Source organism: Podarcis pityusensis (genome assembly GCF_964106645.2).
Source record: "Podarcis pityusensis genome assembly, chromosome: 3".
In the NCBI taxonomy this organism is placed as follows: Eukaryota; Metazoa; Chordata; class Lepidosauria; order Squamata; family Lacertidae; genus Podarcis; species Podarcis pityusensis.
This window is the reverse complement of record NC_138026.1, coordinates 68,150,397-68,169,148: the sequence shown is the minus strand read 5'-3', so window position 1 is coordinate 68,169,148 and position 18,752 is coordinate 68,150,397. Positions and strand designations below refer to the sequence as shown.

The following is an 18,752-nucleotide window of genomic DNA, read 5'->3' as shown; positions in this document are numbered from 1 at the left end:
ATTGTGCAAAGAAACAGCACATCTGAATAGGGCTATAATTCCTTTCCCCCCAGATAATCAGTGATAGTACCACTCAGCTGTTCAAAAGGGGACCTCTTCCATTCTTCCTCCTCCCAAGCATCTGATCACCAGTTATCTAACCATGACTATCTGTGCATGTTTCCGACTCCAGAGCTCCCCTCCAATTGGAAGGGGCTTATATAGTGGTTCCCCAAACTAGGAAAAGGAACAATATTCCACTATTTCAGAATGACAAAAACTTTATTAGGAAGGCAATGCTGGGAAAGGAAAAAAGCATTATGACTGTGAAACGTTGGTGCATTCAATCACATTTAATTCAGATTTTGAAAACCAGTCACTGCCTTGACGTATATAGTCATTGAAATATTTTAGCTCGGACCTTCATATCATATCATATTTTATTTTATTTTGAGAACTGGCCAGCATATCATATAGTGAGAAATGCTATTGTTCCTACATGAATAGAATCCAGAATGATAAAGATATACAAATATTTTGAAACCATCCATTAAAAATCCTCTGATTGTATTAACTGGACCATGCTTGAAACAAAAGCTCCTCTCAGTGAAAACTTCCCCAATTACAGCAAAGGGTCCAAGTTGATGACTAAGCTGAAGTTCACTCTAGCCCTAGACTATTGTAGAATTTGATACAAAGAAAAGAGTGGTTTGGATAAAATTGCTATGAACCCTTTAAACTGACCACAAAGACAACACACTGAAGAAAAAATATAATCATGAGTAGGGCTGGGGCCCCCTCCAGAACAGTTTGGGGCATTGCGGGGGCTGATCGGGGGAAGAAGAGAAACCCAAAGTCCTGTTGTGCATTTGATTTGGGTCCCATAAAACTTGCTTAATAGAAATTATTGGCAATTGTTCAGCCCAGTACAATCTACCTAGTCTATTTTGGAGCATTGATTGAAGTGTAAACCATTAAACAGGCTCACATGACCTGTTATTTAAAGTGGTAAAGTTGCCATTTCAGCTCATCACATGCTGCTCATCTGTTATATCCAGAGGAAGGATATGCAAAATTAGGCTTCAACCAAGGGAAGAACACTGAATATCCTGCTTAAAATATTCTATCCAATGCACTTGAAAGCATGTCATCATCCTTGAAACTGTTTGAATAGGAGCCAGCAGTGAGATCATCTTAATCCAATAATCTATGTCTTAAGCAAACAAGGCAAAATTAATTTTGTAAAATTAAGTGTTTGTCTAGGGAGGTTAAAATATTAATACTGCATAATCCCCTGGACTTTAGTAAAATAAACAGAGATTGAGGGTTATCCTAATGCAGGAACTGAACAATTTGCTTTGTTTTATACAGTCAAAGATGTTTGCTTTGTGGATGAAGAAAAATATATACTGCTACAATTTGGTGTTATCTCATGCAATTTTATGATCTAACTGCATTAGTTTGTGTTCTTATGAGAAAAGTGCTGATAATTCAGCAGAACACACTGAGTCTATCCATGAGTGTATTAGAAACCTGTAATTTTCATCTGAAAATTAAATATACAAACTTGATGGAATAGTACACAATAATATATATTTAGAGGGATTATATTTTAAAATGCCTGTAAAAATGGAAAGCAATTTTCAGGATTTTTTTTAAAAAACAAGGTACCACTTAGCAAGTCAAATACTTAACACTTCTTGTCCTGTAGGCTCCTTCCTTCCTTCCTTCCTTCCTTCCTTCCTTCCTTCCTTCCTTCACCTTCCTTCTTCTTTCTTACCTTCCTACCTTCATTCCTTTTTGTAAATCTATTTTAGATCAATTAAATTTATGTATATGTATATCAATATTCTTCCCCCATTTTTAAATGGTAAAAATGCACTCTCATAATTGTGTGTCTCCATATAATGTTCCTTGCCTGTAGATTCAACTGTGCACCTGTCTTCTGCTGAAAACCTTTGTCAACATAGAAAAGAAAGGTACTGTTGGAAGACTAGCAGGGAGACCATGCTCTGAAGATCCTGCAGCTCTTCTCCTCTAGATACAGTGGTACCTCGGGTTAAGAACTTAATTTGTTCCGGAGATCTGTTCTTAACCTGAAACTGTTCTTAACCTGAGGTACCACTTTAGCTAATGGGGCCACACCGCCGCCGTGCAATTCCTGTTCTCATCCTGAAGCAAAGTTCTTAACCCGAGGTACTATTTCTGGGTTAGCAGAGTCTGTAACCTGAAGCGTCTGTAACCCGAGGTACCACTGTACTGCATTGTGGGAGAGAGAGCAAGACTGTATAGTTTTGAACACCTTGATGCAAATAGACCAAATACTTAACCTTCGTGTGCTTATTTGTATATTTACAAGCCTCTTTTTCACCAGCTGACTTGCTGCTTCTGAGTGTTTCCTAGTAATTTAATAAGTTGATGGAATAAACTGTGTATACACTTCTTAAGTGTGGCTGCATTGTTACAGGTACAAACTGTGGCAAGCCTTGGGCCCATGCACTCCGCTTCCTCTTGTTCTCTCTTTCATGTGGGATGGCAACATTAGAAGCTTCCGTTTGCAGTTTGAAACAAGCTATAGTTTCTTGCTTTATTCAAATAAGGGAGAGAATAGTTTGTGCTAAGCAATAGTTTGTTCACACAGTAAGATGATCATAGTAGGAACAGATCCTGGGCCTTTGAGTGCCAGCCACATTTCATGGCTTCCATCTAAAACACAAATACCTAACAGACAAATGCAATTTGTTTCCACATTCTTAGACCCGTAACATGACTTGATGTGTACTTTCTTTCTTTCTTTCTTTCTTTCTCTCTCTCTCTCTCTCTCTCTCACACACACACACACACACACACACACACACAGTGCTGGGCTCTCAGGATAAGAGGATCAGGAGTGACCTGGCAGATAATCCAGTGTACTCTTCCACTTTAAACAAGACTTAAAACCTAATGGAACATGACTAGATGCTACTAGGACCAGGAGCACAGTCACCACTGGATAGGGCGACATGTGACTACCTCTCAGCTACTTTTATTGAGAGAAGGTCTGTAGAAATCCAGTCAGTTCCCTTTGCAGAACTTTGAATCACCCAACATTGCAAGCCAGTTGTAGCTGAACCTTAGCATCTGCCTGCTCAAAATCATCTGAAAATTGCTCTGCAAACCAATCACTATCTTGCATATTGTTTTCCTTTGACGGCCTGAATGATCAAACAAATCACAAAGCTTCTTGACCTACTCAGCCTACAGAGACAAATGTTGTAGTGTCACTTCTCTAGGAAATTGGAAAATGAGGCAAACTTAAAAAAAAATACCAGTATTTAAAACCCTTTCAAAAGCTGCACCTGTAACAAATCTGTGATTGTCTGACCAAATCATGCCCTCAAAGTTAAGGCTTCATGCCTACAAGGGCATACAGATCTGGTTAACTTTTATCATCTCTACGTTAGTCTTAATGTACCCAACATGTGTGTTATATAAAGTGACACTCATCTAGATGCTTGTAATGTACTGTACAGGATAAAAACCCGAAGTGTGTCATCATGAGCTCTTAAGAGCCAGAAGAGGTGCAAAAAGGAAAGGTAGCCACGCTGGTTCATAAGAAGAACAAGAAGCCCAAAGTTGGGTAATCACTTTATGAGGACCAACTAAAAAGCTAAAGGCTTTGTACATGTGGAACTTACACTACAGCTAAGTGATATGCCGACACAGAAGAAAAAGAAGGTGGTGGTGGCAGCTCCAGCTATAACAACTGAATTGGAGTCGGGCAAAGAATGGAAGGAGGACTACTTAACAGTTGAAGGATGCATAGACTGGGGTAAGCATAAAGACCCATATTCCACTTATTCCCTTAGCAGTCAGATGTGCTTCTCTCTCTCTCTCTCCCTCTCTCCCCCCCCCTCTCTCTCTCTCTCCCCCACACACACCCACACCCACACCCCCCACACACCCATGGATTCTGATGCTTGTACCAAGTCTTCAGTGACTGTCCACTCACCAACTCTCTCTAAACCCTGTTTAGGGTTTAGCCTGTTCCACCCAACCTATTTTTCTCTAGAGATTAGCACCCTCCTGTTTACTTTGGAAACCCCTGGTACCACTTGTCATGCTAATAAGATAGATTTGGGGTTTTTTTAAAAAATGAATTATTCATGGTAAAGTGAAATTAATTCACTCTGTTTCCCTCCCTGCCATTCCTTGGGGGATATTAAGGCTCCCTGCACGTTTTAATAGCTCCTTTCAATCTTCTAGTAACAGAAGCACTCATTTTGAACAGAATGAGAAACATTTTGTATCCACCTGTTGCACCGCAACATATTTTTTTAAACCCTTCAAGTGCATTTTTACTAAAGCACTAAAAGCCTCAGGCAAGCCTAAAGCTTATAGCTCTGGAGGAGGAGAGAAGAACAGAAAGAATTACCAGGTTTTCCCCTTCCTTTCAAATAACGCTGTCTGAGGCACTATGCACACTTTAATTTGGTTTAATCAAAATGAGTAGGATGTCAGCTGATCCACACGTGGGGGTGGGGGAGAAATTTGATTCCTTTTGCATTTAAAGGTGAACCTGCCTAATTTGCGGTCTCTGGCACACTTCGTAAAATAGCCATCCTTCGAAATTTGCAGTCCTCTGGATTTTGCAATGCACTTCTCCAGCCAAGCAATATGTACAGAGCTTCCTGTGCTGGGGCAAAGTGTGCCTACAAATGCATGTATTACTGAAAATAATGCTCATAATTGCATTCCATTGGGCCAAACTGCATATAAAAATGTATACAGCAGGAGAACTCCAACTGAAATTAGGATGGATTTTCACAAGGTCGCGTTTGCTTTTTAAATTGCAAGCAGGTGTAGACATATGGAGAACTGCGCTTAACATTGAAAAAATGAGAAACCAAAACTGACAGATGCAGTCATACCTAGCAGAGGCATTCATTGTAGGTCCCCCCACCCCCACCCCAGACTGGGTTATTCATAGTCAAATTGCAATTGCAAGAGACTACATGTTTGAATTCTTTTTCTCAGAGGTGGGGTAGGAAGGACTCTAGATTTAACCCTCTTCCCAAGAAACCAGTTTTCTTAATGAAGAGATAACACCCCTCCCCATACCAGAGATGCTAACTTGAATAAAACATTGGGGGGGGGGGTTGGGGACATGGTCTACGAAGAATTAAAGAAAATGCTCAAACATTCACTAAAAGACCAGAAGCCTTTTTATTGGGTATTATGACAATAAACATTCCAAAAGAAAGCAAAAGATTATTTCTATATGCAACTATGCTGGCTAGAGTATTAATTGCCAAATACTGGAAAGGGAATTTGACTCTAACTAAGGAAGAGTGGCAAAGTAAATTGGGTGAATATGTAGAACTAGCCAAGATGACCAAAGTGATAAGAAATCACTCGTTTACAAGGTTTAAAAAGGAATGGGAACGTTTTAAAAAACTAGCTAAACATGGTTCCCAACTTAAAACTTCGATGTGCCTAGAATAAATTTCACAAAGTAAAAAACAATTAGATGAGTTATTTTAGGGAGAGGAAAGGTTGAAAGAATTCTAGAACACAGTTTGAAGGAAAAAGGAAATAAAGAGATATGAAGAATCTGCTAAGAGGTAGGGGGAAGTCAATTAATGTACTATGGAGATGAATAATTTTAGAAGAAGAAATAGATTATGTATGCATGCATGCATGTATGTATGTATAAGAATGAAGGAAATAAGATGTACAGTGGTACCCCGGGATGCGAACGGGATCTGTTCCGGAGCCCTGTTTGCATCCTGAATGCAATGTAAGCCATGACAGCATGTCTGCGCATGCGCGGGTCGTGTTTTGCCTCTTCCGCGCATGCGCATGAAGTCATTTTGAGTGCCTGCGCGAGCGGCGAAACCCGGAAGTAACACACTCCATTACTTCCGGGTTGCCGTGGAGCACAACTCGAACGTGCTCAACCCGAACCACATTCAACCCAAGGTATGACTGTATATCTGCAGATTTTAAAATGCAATAAAAAAATTATTATAAAAACATTGGGGGCGGGGATGACCGGTAAGCCTTACCCTGCATAATCGATCACAAGATGCGGAGCATGCAAACCATTTGAAAGACAACCATTTCTCATAAGGCTTGGTTTCCAGACCCTTGAACATCTTGGTTACCCTCCTCTGCACACGTTTCAGCTTGTCAATATCCTTCTCAAATTGTAGCACCCAGAACTGGGGTCCAGTCTCCAGTCTGAAAGTGTGTCACTTCTTTAGCCACAAAAATTCCTCAGGGCTTTAATCCACTTTAATTGTGCAAACATCCATTTCCGTTATGTGACTGAATCCATTCCGTAAATTACGAACAGTTCAGAGGCGAGCACAGTCTCTGAAAAGCGGAATCATGGTTATAATTTTCTTATGTGTAGGTTGGGTTTTATTCTAAAATGAACGTGACTAGGCTCAGAAAATGTAAACAGCAGAATTGAAATCTAACAGCCAACTATTTAATAATTCTTTCCTCTGCATGCTTTTTGTTGCTACTCCTGTCTAATTGGACAGCTCTGTATATTCTCTGTATATACACAGTAACCTCTGCTTACACTTTGTGTGTTAACTTTGGGCAGTTGCTTATATCAGATAAAAAGGGGGTAAGTATCTCTTGCTGATATCAGTGGCAAGGTCACAGAGTATACCATCACTTCATTCATCTTTCACAATGGATATTAATTCATTTCATGTAAGAAAATGTACTCTACTATCTGCTGGATAATAATTTAAAGAAGCACTATCAGTTCATGCACTAGCACTGGCTTCTTTAAAAAAATGAGCATCTGGATCTGATGCACTTCAAAGCAGAATGCTACGCAGAACTAGTCTTCTTTGAAGTACAGCTACAAGCACAGACAAGTTTAGGAACCCAAATCAGTTTCTGAATCTGCTGTACTTGGAAAAATCCCAGTCAGATGTCTTAAAAAAATAATACGCATTTTAGAAAATTGGTGTCTGAATCAGCTGTACTTCAAAGCAGAATGTCTCATACAGCTTTTCCCCCCCTTTTTGCTTTGAAGTATGACTAATTCAGATGCAGACTTACTTTCTTCCTTTTTTTTTAGGGTGAGGGAGCCGAAATTGGCATTCACCTTAGTCATGCTCTGGTCATTCTTCTTTGCTGCTTTGTCATTTTCTTTCTTCTTCAGCCAGTGTGAGAAAGGTGTAGTGCGCCATGCTGTAATAATAACCTGAATAATTTAGAACCACAGAATCATATAATTGTAGTTCTGGAAGGGCCCCTGAGGGAGGGCCCCTGCAATGCAGGAATCTCAACTAAAGCATTCATGGCAGATGGCCATCCAACCTCGCTTGAAAACCACCTTCGGAGGGAGTCTGTTCCGCTGTCAAACAGCTCTTACATTCAGAAAGTTCTTCCTGATGTTTAGTCAGTAATCTTCTTTCTTCCTGGCATTTAGTGCAAGAATCTCCTTTCTTGTAACTTGAATCCATTTGGTTTGGGTTCTACCCTCCAGAGCAGGAGAAAACAAACATGCTCCATCTTCCACATGACAGCCCTTTAGAAATTTGAAGGTGGCTATCATATATCCTCTCAGTTCCTTCTTTTCCAGGCTAAACAAACCCAGCTCCTTCAACTGTTCCTCATAAGGCTTGGTTTCCAGACCCCCTCATCATCTTGGTCACCCTCCTCTAACACATATTCCAGCTTGTCAATATCCTCCTTAAACTGTGGATTAAATTTGTTTATTATAAATTTATTTATTTATATGCCAGCATCCATGTGCATGGTGCTTTTCATAAAACAGATCTGATGGGTCCTTGCTTCCAAGAGGCATATCCTCTTAAAAGGCACAGAGGAAGGGGGTGGAGGAAAGGGTAAACAGGTGAAGAATATACAGTGGTACCTCAGGTTACATACGCTTCAGGTTACATACGCTTCAGGTTACAGACTCCGCTAACCCAGAAATAGTACCTCAGGTTAAGAACTTTGCTCCAGGATGAGAACAGAAATTGTGCTCCGGCGGCGCGGCAGCAGCGGGAGGCCCCATTAGCTAAAGTGGTGCTTCAGGTTAAGAACAGTTTCAGGTTAAGAACGGACCTCTGGAATGAATTAAGTTCTTAACCCAAGGTACCACTGTATTCTATTATACTTTGGCTTAGTTACAATAGGGTGTTGCATCTAGGGGGATATTCCAAAGGCTTCCTGGGAAAGGTGAGTTCTGAAGAGGAAATAAAGGAGAGCAGTTGGAGGATTCTTGGGAGGAAGCTGCAGACATAAGGGAAAGTGAGGGAGAATGGGCAAAAGATCTTTGGATGATTGAGACTGGTTGAGCTGGGATCCATCAGGTTATGAGATCAGAAAAATAGCAGGGTGGGGCCATGGCATGGAGGGTTTTGAAGGTAAGTAAAATTAGTTTATGTAGAATCTGGCTGAAGCTATGAGAAATTCTAGACTGCGGGTGGAAGCTCTGCACAGCATCCATTGGATATTTTCCATATATTATATACACACATGTATATGCTAAATATTGCATTACTGTTGGGAAAGAGCCACATCTTGGTGGTAGAGTAGAACACCTGTTTGGCATGCAGAATGTCCCAGGTTGAATCCCCTGCATTTCAGGTAGGACAGGGAAAACATTCCCTATCTAAAACTCTGGAGAACCACTGCCAGTCAGTGTATACAATGTTGAACTAGACGGACCAGCCTCAGTCTGTAAGACAGCTTCCTAATCTCCAGTGTTTGTAAGGGGTGGGTGGGTGGGGGAAATCTAGGCTGTATTTGAAACCTGTTGTTTGAAACTGGGTGGGTGGGGGCTGGGATTCACTGATTCTAATAAACCTTTCATTTATTCCAAAATAATTTGGACAGAAACTGCCTATTAGATTAGTTTCTCACATCACAAACTATGTCCCCCTTGGAGATCGACATCTGGTAGGAAGTCCTTAATTAGAATATTCCTAGGCTGCTGCTCCAGAGAGCTGATTATGCAGCAAGAGGAAGATACAGAGAATTCAATTTGTATTACAAGGGAGTGAATTGTTGCTAGCACAGAACAGAGACAATCAAGATGGTGTATTGGATTTTGAATGAAAGCTTGTCAGTTCTGTTATTTGTAAGTATCTATTTCATAATCAAGCTGCTGGTTCTGATTCATTTTCTGATATTTCAAAGGAACTCTCCACTTTCCCCTAAATGTTTCATTTTTATCATTCACACAACTGATGCTCAAAAGTTTCATTCTGTTTAGAATTGGGTTCTTTTGACGAATACAACACAATTGTGAGATTTCTTAATTATACATTGCATTAGAAAAGAAAAAGAGAAAAAGAACGTGGTAATTGTAATTGATCTTCAATATATTTTCTATTTACTGTAGTTATTGTGGCTGGGAATGAACTTATACCTGTTTATTGACACATTCAACTGGTATGAAGAGGAGGATGCCTATCTTTATACTCGGGTTATGTTGGGTGTAAGTAAAAGTTTGTTAATTGCCCCTTTAACCAAGCTTTCTCTTGGATGTGCTTCTGCATTGTTATTTACCCTAAAGTCTCACTGATCTGCATGCCATTCTGCTTCGTGTTTCACCCCCTGTTTTTTGTAACCAAATGCCCCATAATTTTAAAACCAGCCTAACTGGTTGCTTTTTTTTAAACCCCACTTGATTCGTTTTAGTTTTGCGATTTAGGAGTATACTGCATCCATATCTCATTCATTTTTGTTAGTCATAAACTGGATTAGAAAAAGAACTTATCCATTGTTTCCTGAATCATGTATCTATAGTAATGCACCTCTTACCCAAGCAGAACCACTTACTGCAGGGACATCATAATATTCCTGACTACCTAACATGGTATGATTTGTGACATTATACTACTACAGCCTTCCCCGACCCAGTGCTTTCCAGCTACTTTGTGACTACAACCTCCATCATTCTTGGCTATTGGCCATTATGACTGGGCTGATAGGAATTGTAGTCCAATGATGTCTTGGAGGGACGAGGACCAAAACGTTAAAAGTCTTGTTGCAGCATTAAGATTCCAATCTTGCCTTCATCCATTTCACACACACACCAGGTCGCTTCACCCTGCTGTATGGCAGAATTGCCCTCCCTGGCTGTAAAGCTGTGAAACATAAAATCAAATGGTAATTTGTCAGCTTTGGGGGGCTAAAACATTTCTTGTGCTTTTATTCATTTCATATGTGTAACACATTTTGTCATTTTGTGTCTAGTCCACGCTTGCCTGGGCAAGAGCCTCTGCCACCTGCCTCAACTTTAACTGCCTGCTAATCCTCTTACCAGTTAGTAGAAACCTGGTTTCATTCTTAAGGGGAACAAGTTTTGTAAGTACTTTTCCCCCTATTGCACAAGTATTGCCTTTTAAATGATCATTGAAAAGGTTCACTGATAATGTTCTTGTTATAAATGCACATTTAAAAGAAACTGATAAACTGTAGCATTTGACTGCTAGTGGATATTTATAGGAGTGTATTTTTCCATACACTCATAACAGTGTTGCAAATATAGCTATAATATTTCAATAATAATAATAATAATTTATTATTAATATCCCACCCATCTGGCTGGGTTTCCCCAGCCACTCTGGGCGGCTTCCAACAGAATATTAAAATACAATAATCCGTCAAACATTAAAAGCTTCCCTAAACAGGGCTGCCTTCAGATGTCTTCGAAAAGTCTGGTAGTTGTTTTTCTCTTTGACATCTGGTGGGAGGGTGTTCCACAGGGCGGGTGCCACTACCGAGAAGGCCCTAGGTGATTTAGACTCATTCACTCTCTCTTCTTTTCTCCTCAGCTGATATAGCTGCAGGGAGGACATTGGAAGCTTTTGCTACTATTGTTGTTTTTTAACCACCAGTTGTTTAGCATTATGCCCCAATCTGGACAAGCTTCAATTAGCTTTAACTATGGTTTTCTTAAAGAAGCCTACTTCAGATTCTGGTTTGTGAAGCTAGCTTGTTACAATAAACCACAGCCAAAATTAACTTGAGTTTTGCCTCTCAAAATGGCCTCTCAAAATTCTCCAGCCTAATTTTGAGCAAGGAAATCAGGGGGACCATGCCATCAAACTTCTCCAAGGTGAGGAGAAACTCTGTAACAGTTTTTCAGGAGTGTAGCTCACCATTATCAGTGACAGCAGCACCATCTCCTTTTTCCCCTAAGGGTTTTTGATCATTCTTGTAATGATAAACCATAGTTTATTATTGTAGGAGTGGGCATAGGTGAATCTTGGAATCACCTCTCAACATTGCGTCTGGCTGCAGTATTCCAGCTATGTTCAGTAAATTCTGGACTAGATAAACTGTACTTTATAATTACGTTTGCATGCAATTTCAAGTTCATAAAAATGATTTAAAATGCATATATTTTCCCCTTTTCATCAAGTGTTGTGGAGGAGTCCTGAGGAGACAACTTGACAAAAGTGTCACATTTCACAAGACTATTGCATATGGAGTAGCTGTGAATGCAAGTAAGTTTTTTTTTTTTTTTGCTTAATGCTTAGAATGTAGGCTTCCTTGTTTTGTCTGGAGTGATATGAATTTGGAGTGCTAATCATGCAGTCTTAATGCAGGGAGGTCCAATGTGGACCTGGCCCATGTGGGGACACTGAGGGCCGGGCTTGTATGTGTAGCCTGGCCCTGCTTTTAGCCACACACTTTCAATAAAACCCCTGAATATTTGGAATTCACGTGTGAGCAAACAAATATAAAATATTTTGGGGGGTTGGGGGTGGGATCTCTGAGGAACTCAACTTTCTACCCTTGGTATCCAGAGACACTCTCAGTGTTCTCAAATATGTCTCCTTAGAATCTATTGTTTGCAATGAAACTCCCAAGTAAGAGTACATTTTCTCTTCCCCTTGATAACAACACTTTCTGCTGTGATGGAAACCAGTTCTGTTATTTCAGGGATGGCTTGCTGACGGAGTGAATAAATGCAGTTGTTTTTTGGGAAAAGGAAGAAGCTCTGTCTGGTATCACTTATGGTACCCCTATTATTGATTTGCAATTCTTACATATTTTAGTAGCAGGTGAGATTCAGTTTCCTTTATTTCTATCTAGTCATCAGATCATTACAAAACAAAGGTTTAACAGAATGAAAGTAACGCAAGGTAACATTGACAAGTTTAGAAATCCTACAGCATAAACAAGCTTAAAATGCCAACTAAGGCTTACTCAGAGTAGACCCACTGAAAGTAATGATCATGACTCAGTTAGGTCCATTCTCTTCAATGGGTCTACCCTTAGTAAAACTTAGTTGAATGCCACCCTGATTTTTCCTGGCATAGCACTACACTGCCCCTTTAAAAAAAAGAAAGAAAATGGCCCTCTTTTAACAAATATGAAAATGCAATATTAAATTGAAATAAAAATGAGATGAAACAAAATGAATCCATGCAAATCCAAATACAATTATGTAAAACCTAAATGGATAAAAGCATAAAACAAGACTTAAAATTCTGAATCTCCCTGGCAGGAGACAGCATTCTCTCAAGAAATTTCTCCTCTCATTAGTTAGTAGAAAACTGCAGTCTTCACAGGAGGCAGGAACATTTGCTCTTCTCCAAACCACCCCAGTTTTCTACAAAGTTTTCTGCAGCTTTCTTTGCTACATCCAAGGAGCAACACAGATCCTTTGTTATGAAGAATGTGTGCCTTTAACCACTTAATTGCTGGGTCAGAGGGCTTACCCTTTGAAACAGGAGGATCTTACAGATAGGAGTGTCAAAGACCAAACACACACCTATATGCTGCAATCAATTATTTAGTCAATAACAAGGTCTAAACCAGGGGTCAGCAAACTTTTTCAGCAGGGGGCTGGTCCACTGTCCCTCAGACCTTGTGGGGGGCTGGACTACATTTTGAAAAGAAAAAAAATGAACGAATTTCTATGCACCACAAATAACCCAGAGATGCATTTAAAATAAAAGAACACATTCTACTCATGTAAAACACCAGGCAGGCCCCGCAAATAACCCAGAGATGCATTTTAAGTAAAATGGCATATTCTACTTATGTAAAAACATGCTGATTCCTGGACCATCTGCTGGCCGGATTTAGAAGGCGATTGGGCTGGATCCGGCCCCAGGCCTTAGTTTGCCTACCCATGGTCTAAACATTATCCCTATCCATTCATACTTACTCAAGCATACCTCCTCAGATGGCCAATCTGAGCAGAGCTGGTAAGAGGTCAGAGTTTGGCTGATGCACTCTGACCTCTGGACTTGTCTTCTTGATCTCCAAAATCCTAGGTGCACAAGTCCTTGCTTTATACTTTCCAGTTTTCATCAAACATGACGAAAGTTATGAGTGAGTAGCATTTGAGGTCATTTGATCTGGGGTCATCAGGGTATTTTCCCAGACCCTCATATGTTGTTCCATCATATGCTGTTTTTCAGACAGACAGGTTCCCACTCCCTGATCTTTTGAACTTTCAGGAGTCCTAAGACAACCAGAACACAGCCTTCTGTCTTGGCCTTCTTCCTGATCCTTTAACCTTAGGTCTCACATATTGGAAATAGCCATAGATTTTCAAAAGACCACTTGCTTTTAGCTGTTCGTGGTGTGTATTTTTTGCTTTCCTTCCTCCAGCAGATGTTCCCAGATGCCCTCTATAGTTCCCACCAACAATTTGGCACTCAGATTCATTCTTTATCATCAGCCATTGAATAAATAAACATTCTCCCATACATTCACTAAACACCCCCCCCCCCCCGTTTTTTTAAAGACATATTACATTCTTTGATATACAGGCAACTCCCTGCTTGCACACGTTCAACTCGCATACAACCATGTATATGTGTGGTGTTGGGAAATGAATAAATAATTCGATTTAAACTGCAAAAAAGGTGTGAAATGGGCAAAAATGGCCCCAAAAGAGCACAAAAGCTGTGAAAATGGTGTGAAAAGAATGGGGGGAAAGACTAGGAAGTGCTGCTGGTTTTTTAAAGGGAATTTTCACAGGGTTCCAGAGGTTTAGAAGGTGTTTACAAGCTTTTTAGATGCTGTTCCCCACTATACATGATTTCACATATATGTGCGATACTTGCGATTGTAACCCTCATGTAAGTGTGAAGTCGCCTGTACCCAACCATCAACTCTGATCCATTCCTTCTGCATACAATGCAGATCCAATGCAAAAGGGATGACTCTAAATAATAGGATCAGTGGCTCAAGAGTTCTACCCAGCAGCTGTTGATACTCCCTTGCCTTCAAGAAGGACTGTGGAAGGGCTCCAAGATGGCACACTTCCCACCAGGATCAGTCAGCTGAATTTTTGTTCTGCTCAAAACCTCAAAAGAGCATGGAATGCAGAACACATTGCAGTGCTGCGTGGAGTTATATTTCTCTATCAGCCCAGCAACATACCACTTTTCTTTCATCATAAGAATGGATTCCTGAAGAAAGCACAATTTCCCCCTTTTAATTAACAAGTCATTCCAGGAATAGAAATGTATTAACTGATCTTGTTTTAGTTTCCTCAAGGTATCAAACTAAAGGTGCATTAACTTTAAGTCCCCCAAAGGGGGATTTCCTCCCAATACAAATAGCAGCTTCAGGAGAGAGATTTTCCTCCCAGCTGATGCAGATTGACTGGATCTGAAAAGAGCTACTTTGGCACACATTGGGCTTCTTCCACAAAGATGGGGAAACTGCCCAGCCGTGTTTCTCATTCCTATGGAGGAAAACCCTATACATGTAGATGGGGCTCCCTTTAGACCAGCGGTTCTCAACCTGTGGGTCCCCAGATGTTGTTGGACTACAACTCTCATCATCCCTGAGCTCTGGCCTTGCTAGCTAGGGGTGATGGGAGTTGTAGTTCAACAACATCTGAGGACCCACAGGATGAGAAAGGCTGCTTTAGACAGAGCTGGTTATGTGATGCATGGGAAACATTGTTGTTGAGAGGTTGGGATTCCCCCCTAGTTTTTACACACATTTCTTGTCCACAGATACTGCTCAGGGCCTCTGCCTTGGGAAGAATGGAACAGGGATTTTATTTAACTATGTTTGTATGTATGCATTTATGATAAGACATGAAAGCTATTAATGGACTAGGAATAATTTACAGGATGGTGGCGATCACAGTATAGGAGAGGTGTAAATAATGGGAGGCATTGGCAATCTATGCAGGTTAAGACATAGCTGTTAAATTCTGAGCACGGTAACTGTGAAATTAATAAATCTGAGTGTAAGAGATGTTTTAGATAGTTTTAAACTGTTTAAAAATATGTTTTTGTTTTATTTTAAATTGTGCTATTTTAACATTTCGATGAATAGAATAGAATCCATATAATACAAGTTAGGAAACTGATTGTAATGGGTATGCTTAAGTACTTAATTAAAAGGTGACTAACTTCAGTGCAACTATTATCCCAGACAGGCATGCAGAAAGACAGAGAAGTGGCTTTTACTCTCTTGAATAAGTATGTGCACCAGTTCAATAAGAGCTGTATATGCTTCGCTGAGAACAAACACAGATTAGCCAAATGTATCAAGACATCTCTCTTGTTTGGCTCTTTCTCTACATGCTGAACTGATGGATAATGACCTGTAATTGCAGCTCATTTACTAACCCCCTCTCCATAAAACAATCCAGCAATGAGATAGATGGAAAATTATAGACTAGCGTGCAACAAAGTAATAATAGCACATATGAACTACTTATGTATGATCATAGACTTGGATTTATAGCCTGCTCTTCCATAGCTGCTGACGTGTGATGGGCATGTTTTGAATGTAAGAGGTGCTCTATACACTACAATGGGCAAACACACACATTTCTCCACAGTGCAAAAAAGTGGGGGCCTACACATCTTCCACACAAAAAGGCTTCAATGTAAATTGAACAGCACGTTGCCCACAAGGGCAGCCTCATTCACAGAAGTGGGAAAGACAATGTTGTGTGCTTGTTCCTCTGCAATTCCACAGAAGTGAATAGGACAACAACTCTGGTGTTTTGAACCTATGGGAATGAAACCAGGCCCCTGCATGCATTCACAGGTTTTATATGATAAGGAGAGCTGTAGAAAAAGTGGAAAGATAAAAGTGAGAGAGGCTGAACCACCCCATGTTTGAACGTTATGTATCACATTTGAACTGAAACAGTATTATATTGATTTATAGTATAAATATATATTCAGGGGTAATATCAACCTTTCATGGTTTATATTGTGACATTCTCTCTCTCTCTCTCACACACATACACACACACGAGAGAGAGAGAGAGAGAGAGAGAGAGAGAGAGAGAGAGAGAAAATTGAATGCAAAAGGTAAACCAAGCTATGTTCTCAAGCACATAACTCATTACCTGACCATTGTTGGAAAAATATTTGTCATCACCATCATCAAGGCTGCCCAGCTCTTTTCTGGGAATACATGTTTAGCCATCCATTGTTTACCCAATGACTCATCCATGAAATAAGGATCTGTTTGCTTCCAATATTTCATATTATGGTCCTCACTTTACACAACTCTTTCTTTTCAAAGCCATTCACATCATTGCACATTTGATCAACATAGAGCGATACCATCTTAGCCAGTCAAAACAAGCAGGAGAGTTAAGCAGTAAACTGTCAGGCATTGGCAAGAGCCCTAATGAGTCCTACTTGAACCCAATCAGGAACTATGACATGGTAAGTTGGCATTTTGGGGATTGGCTGGTGTTTGTCATTGGACTGTTTCCCCTGCCTTGAAAATGTGCGCGCGCTCTCTCTCTCTCTCTCTCTCTCTCTCTCTCTCACACACACACACACACACATCAGAAACAATAGAAGCAAAAAGTCTTCAAATGTTTAGTGTCTTCAAATGTCTGCACAAGCACACTTTATTTTGAAAGAAGAACGTGGCACCATGTGTATAACTCATTATTGCCTAACATCTGCCTTTCAGAAAGTTACAGCTAGATTAATCTGCATGGGTTTCATTCTTACCTTTCTGTTTCATTGAATCTTGCTCTATTTCATTCCCTCAGAAGGACTCCAGTGTAGCAAAACAGCTACCTCTTAGATCATATCATTTCCTGTAATCCTTTCACAGAAGCAAACAAATTGCAGCTAATATTATTTATACCACTTTCCAGCACAAACCTAAGTTTTAATAATCAGTGCCAATAAGTTGCATCCAATGCTAGTTCTATCCATTGAAAATAACAGACATAACTAACTTAGGCCCATTAATTTCAGTCGGTCTACTCTGAGTAATACTTAGAAACAACCCAGTATGTCTGATTAAAACGCCCCAAATCTTTCATGTGTTTATTTTTATGCTGAAGCTACAACATTTATTCATTTGTCCTATAAAACCACTTTATTATTTTTCTCTCCCCCCCACCAAAAAAAAGAATGCAATAACTGAAATACTAACAACCACTGCTGGAATGACAGGTCTCCTGATCACTGTGTCATTAATTCTGATCATGACTTCATCTACAGAGATCATCACAAGGTCCTTCTATGAGGTGTTCTGGTATACTCATCACCTGTTTGTTGTTTTCTTCATTGGTTTAGTTATCCATGGGATGGGGTGAGTATCAGTATACATCAATATGACTCAATGTCATCGTCATCAGAAGTCATCATTTGTGTGTTGCTTTCCTACCAGATTGTGCCCAAAGTCACATCACCCATATTATAAATTTATGCAAGATGGAGAGTGGACTTCTTTGAGGGCAGCACAGAAACAGTCTGAGAGGCCAACACTCCTGCTTCCTGCTGTAACCTACCCACAAATTTCCCCAGCCTGCCACCATCAGGAATGGCTGATACAGTGGGGTGGTACCACACTGCCAGCCCAGAATGAGGCAGGGCAAGAGTGAAGCTGAGGCTGCCTGGTTCGCTGGGGGGAGCACTGGACTGGCTGCGCTAGCGTGCCTGAACAGCCCTGACCTCATTGCTGCCCAGCTTTACCCTGGCACATTGTCCATATAAGAAGAAGAGTTTGGATTTCATATCCCACTTTATCACTACCCGAAGGAGTCTCAAAGTGGCTAACATTCTCCTTTCCCTTCCTCCCCCACAACAAACACTCTGTGAGGTGAGTGGGGCTGAGAGACTTCAGAGAAGTGTGACTGGCCCAAGGTCACCCAGCAGCTGCATGTGGAGGAGCAGAGACGCGAACCCGGTTCCCCAGATTACGAGACTACCGCTCTTAACCACTACACCACACTGGCAGCAAAGATGCCACTGTTGGCACTGCCCCATTGTGATGGACACTGCTGACCACCACTGTGTTATTCCATGTGTGCTAAAAGAAAGGCTCATGAGATTTTTAATTCACAGAGGGACTTTTTGATGGTAATGCAAGTGAAAAGGGAATGTCGAAGACCATTTTTTATTCAGCTCTAGCTTTATAACGCTTTTCTTTTTCTGTTTAGTCAGCTCATCCGTGGCCAGACCCCTCAGAGTTTGTTGCTGCACAATGTCACTTACTGCAAAGATCATTATTCGGAGTGGGAAACATCAGGTCAATGTCCTTTGCCACAGTTCTCTGGCAATGACCCTGTGGTAAGAATGACTCTTGCTTCTTCCCTCATTCTAGGCCCTTTCAGGTTTTTTTAAAAGTGTTATTGTTACTTTGCTGTTTCTTAGAGAGTGATTGCACTTCCTCCACTCCACTCCAAGGAGGGAATTGTTCAGAATCTGGGTTTTCCAAACTTGTGTCTCTAGCTGTTTTTGGACTACAACTCTCATCATCCCTAGCTAGCAGGGCCAGTTGTCAGGGATGATGGGAACTGTAGTCCAAAAGGAGCTGGAGATCTAAGTTTG

The 18,752-nt window shown here is 40.5% G+C and overlaps 1 protein-coding gene across 1 annotated transcript in view; it reads left to right on the top strand.

The window, feature by feature from the left end:
* Positions 1–8,975: 8,975 nt before the first annotated feature.
* Positions 8,976–18,752, top strand: part of NOX3 (NADPH oxidase 3) — a 29,223-nt gene continuing 19,446 nt past the window's right edge. The window contains exons 1-7 of the mRNA XM_080998385.1: positions 8,976–9,079; positions 9,344–9,439; positions 10,201–10,311; positions 11,372–11,456; positions 16,477–16,622; positions 17,330–17,511; positions 18,362–18,491. Coding sequence (XP_080854511.1) covers positions 9,035–9,079; positions 9,344–9,439; positions 10,201–10,311; positions 11,372–11,456; positions 16,477–16,622; positions 17,330–17,511; positions 18,362–18,491 — 795 coding nt within the window. The 5' untranslated portion in view covers positions 8,976–9,034. The remainder of the gene's footprint in view (positions 9,080–9,343; positions 9,440–10,200; positions 10,312–11,371; positions 11,457–16,476; positions 16,623–17,329; positions 17,512–18,361; positions 18,492–18,752) is intronic.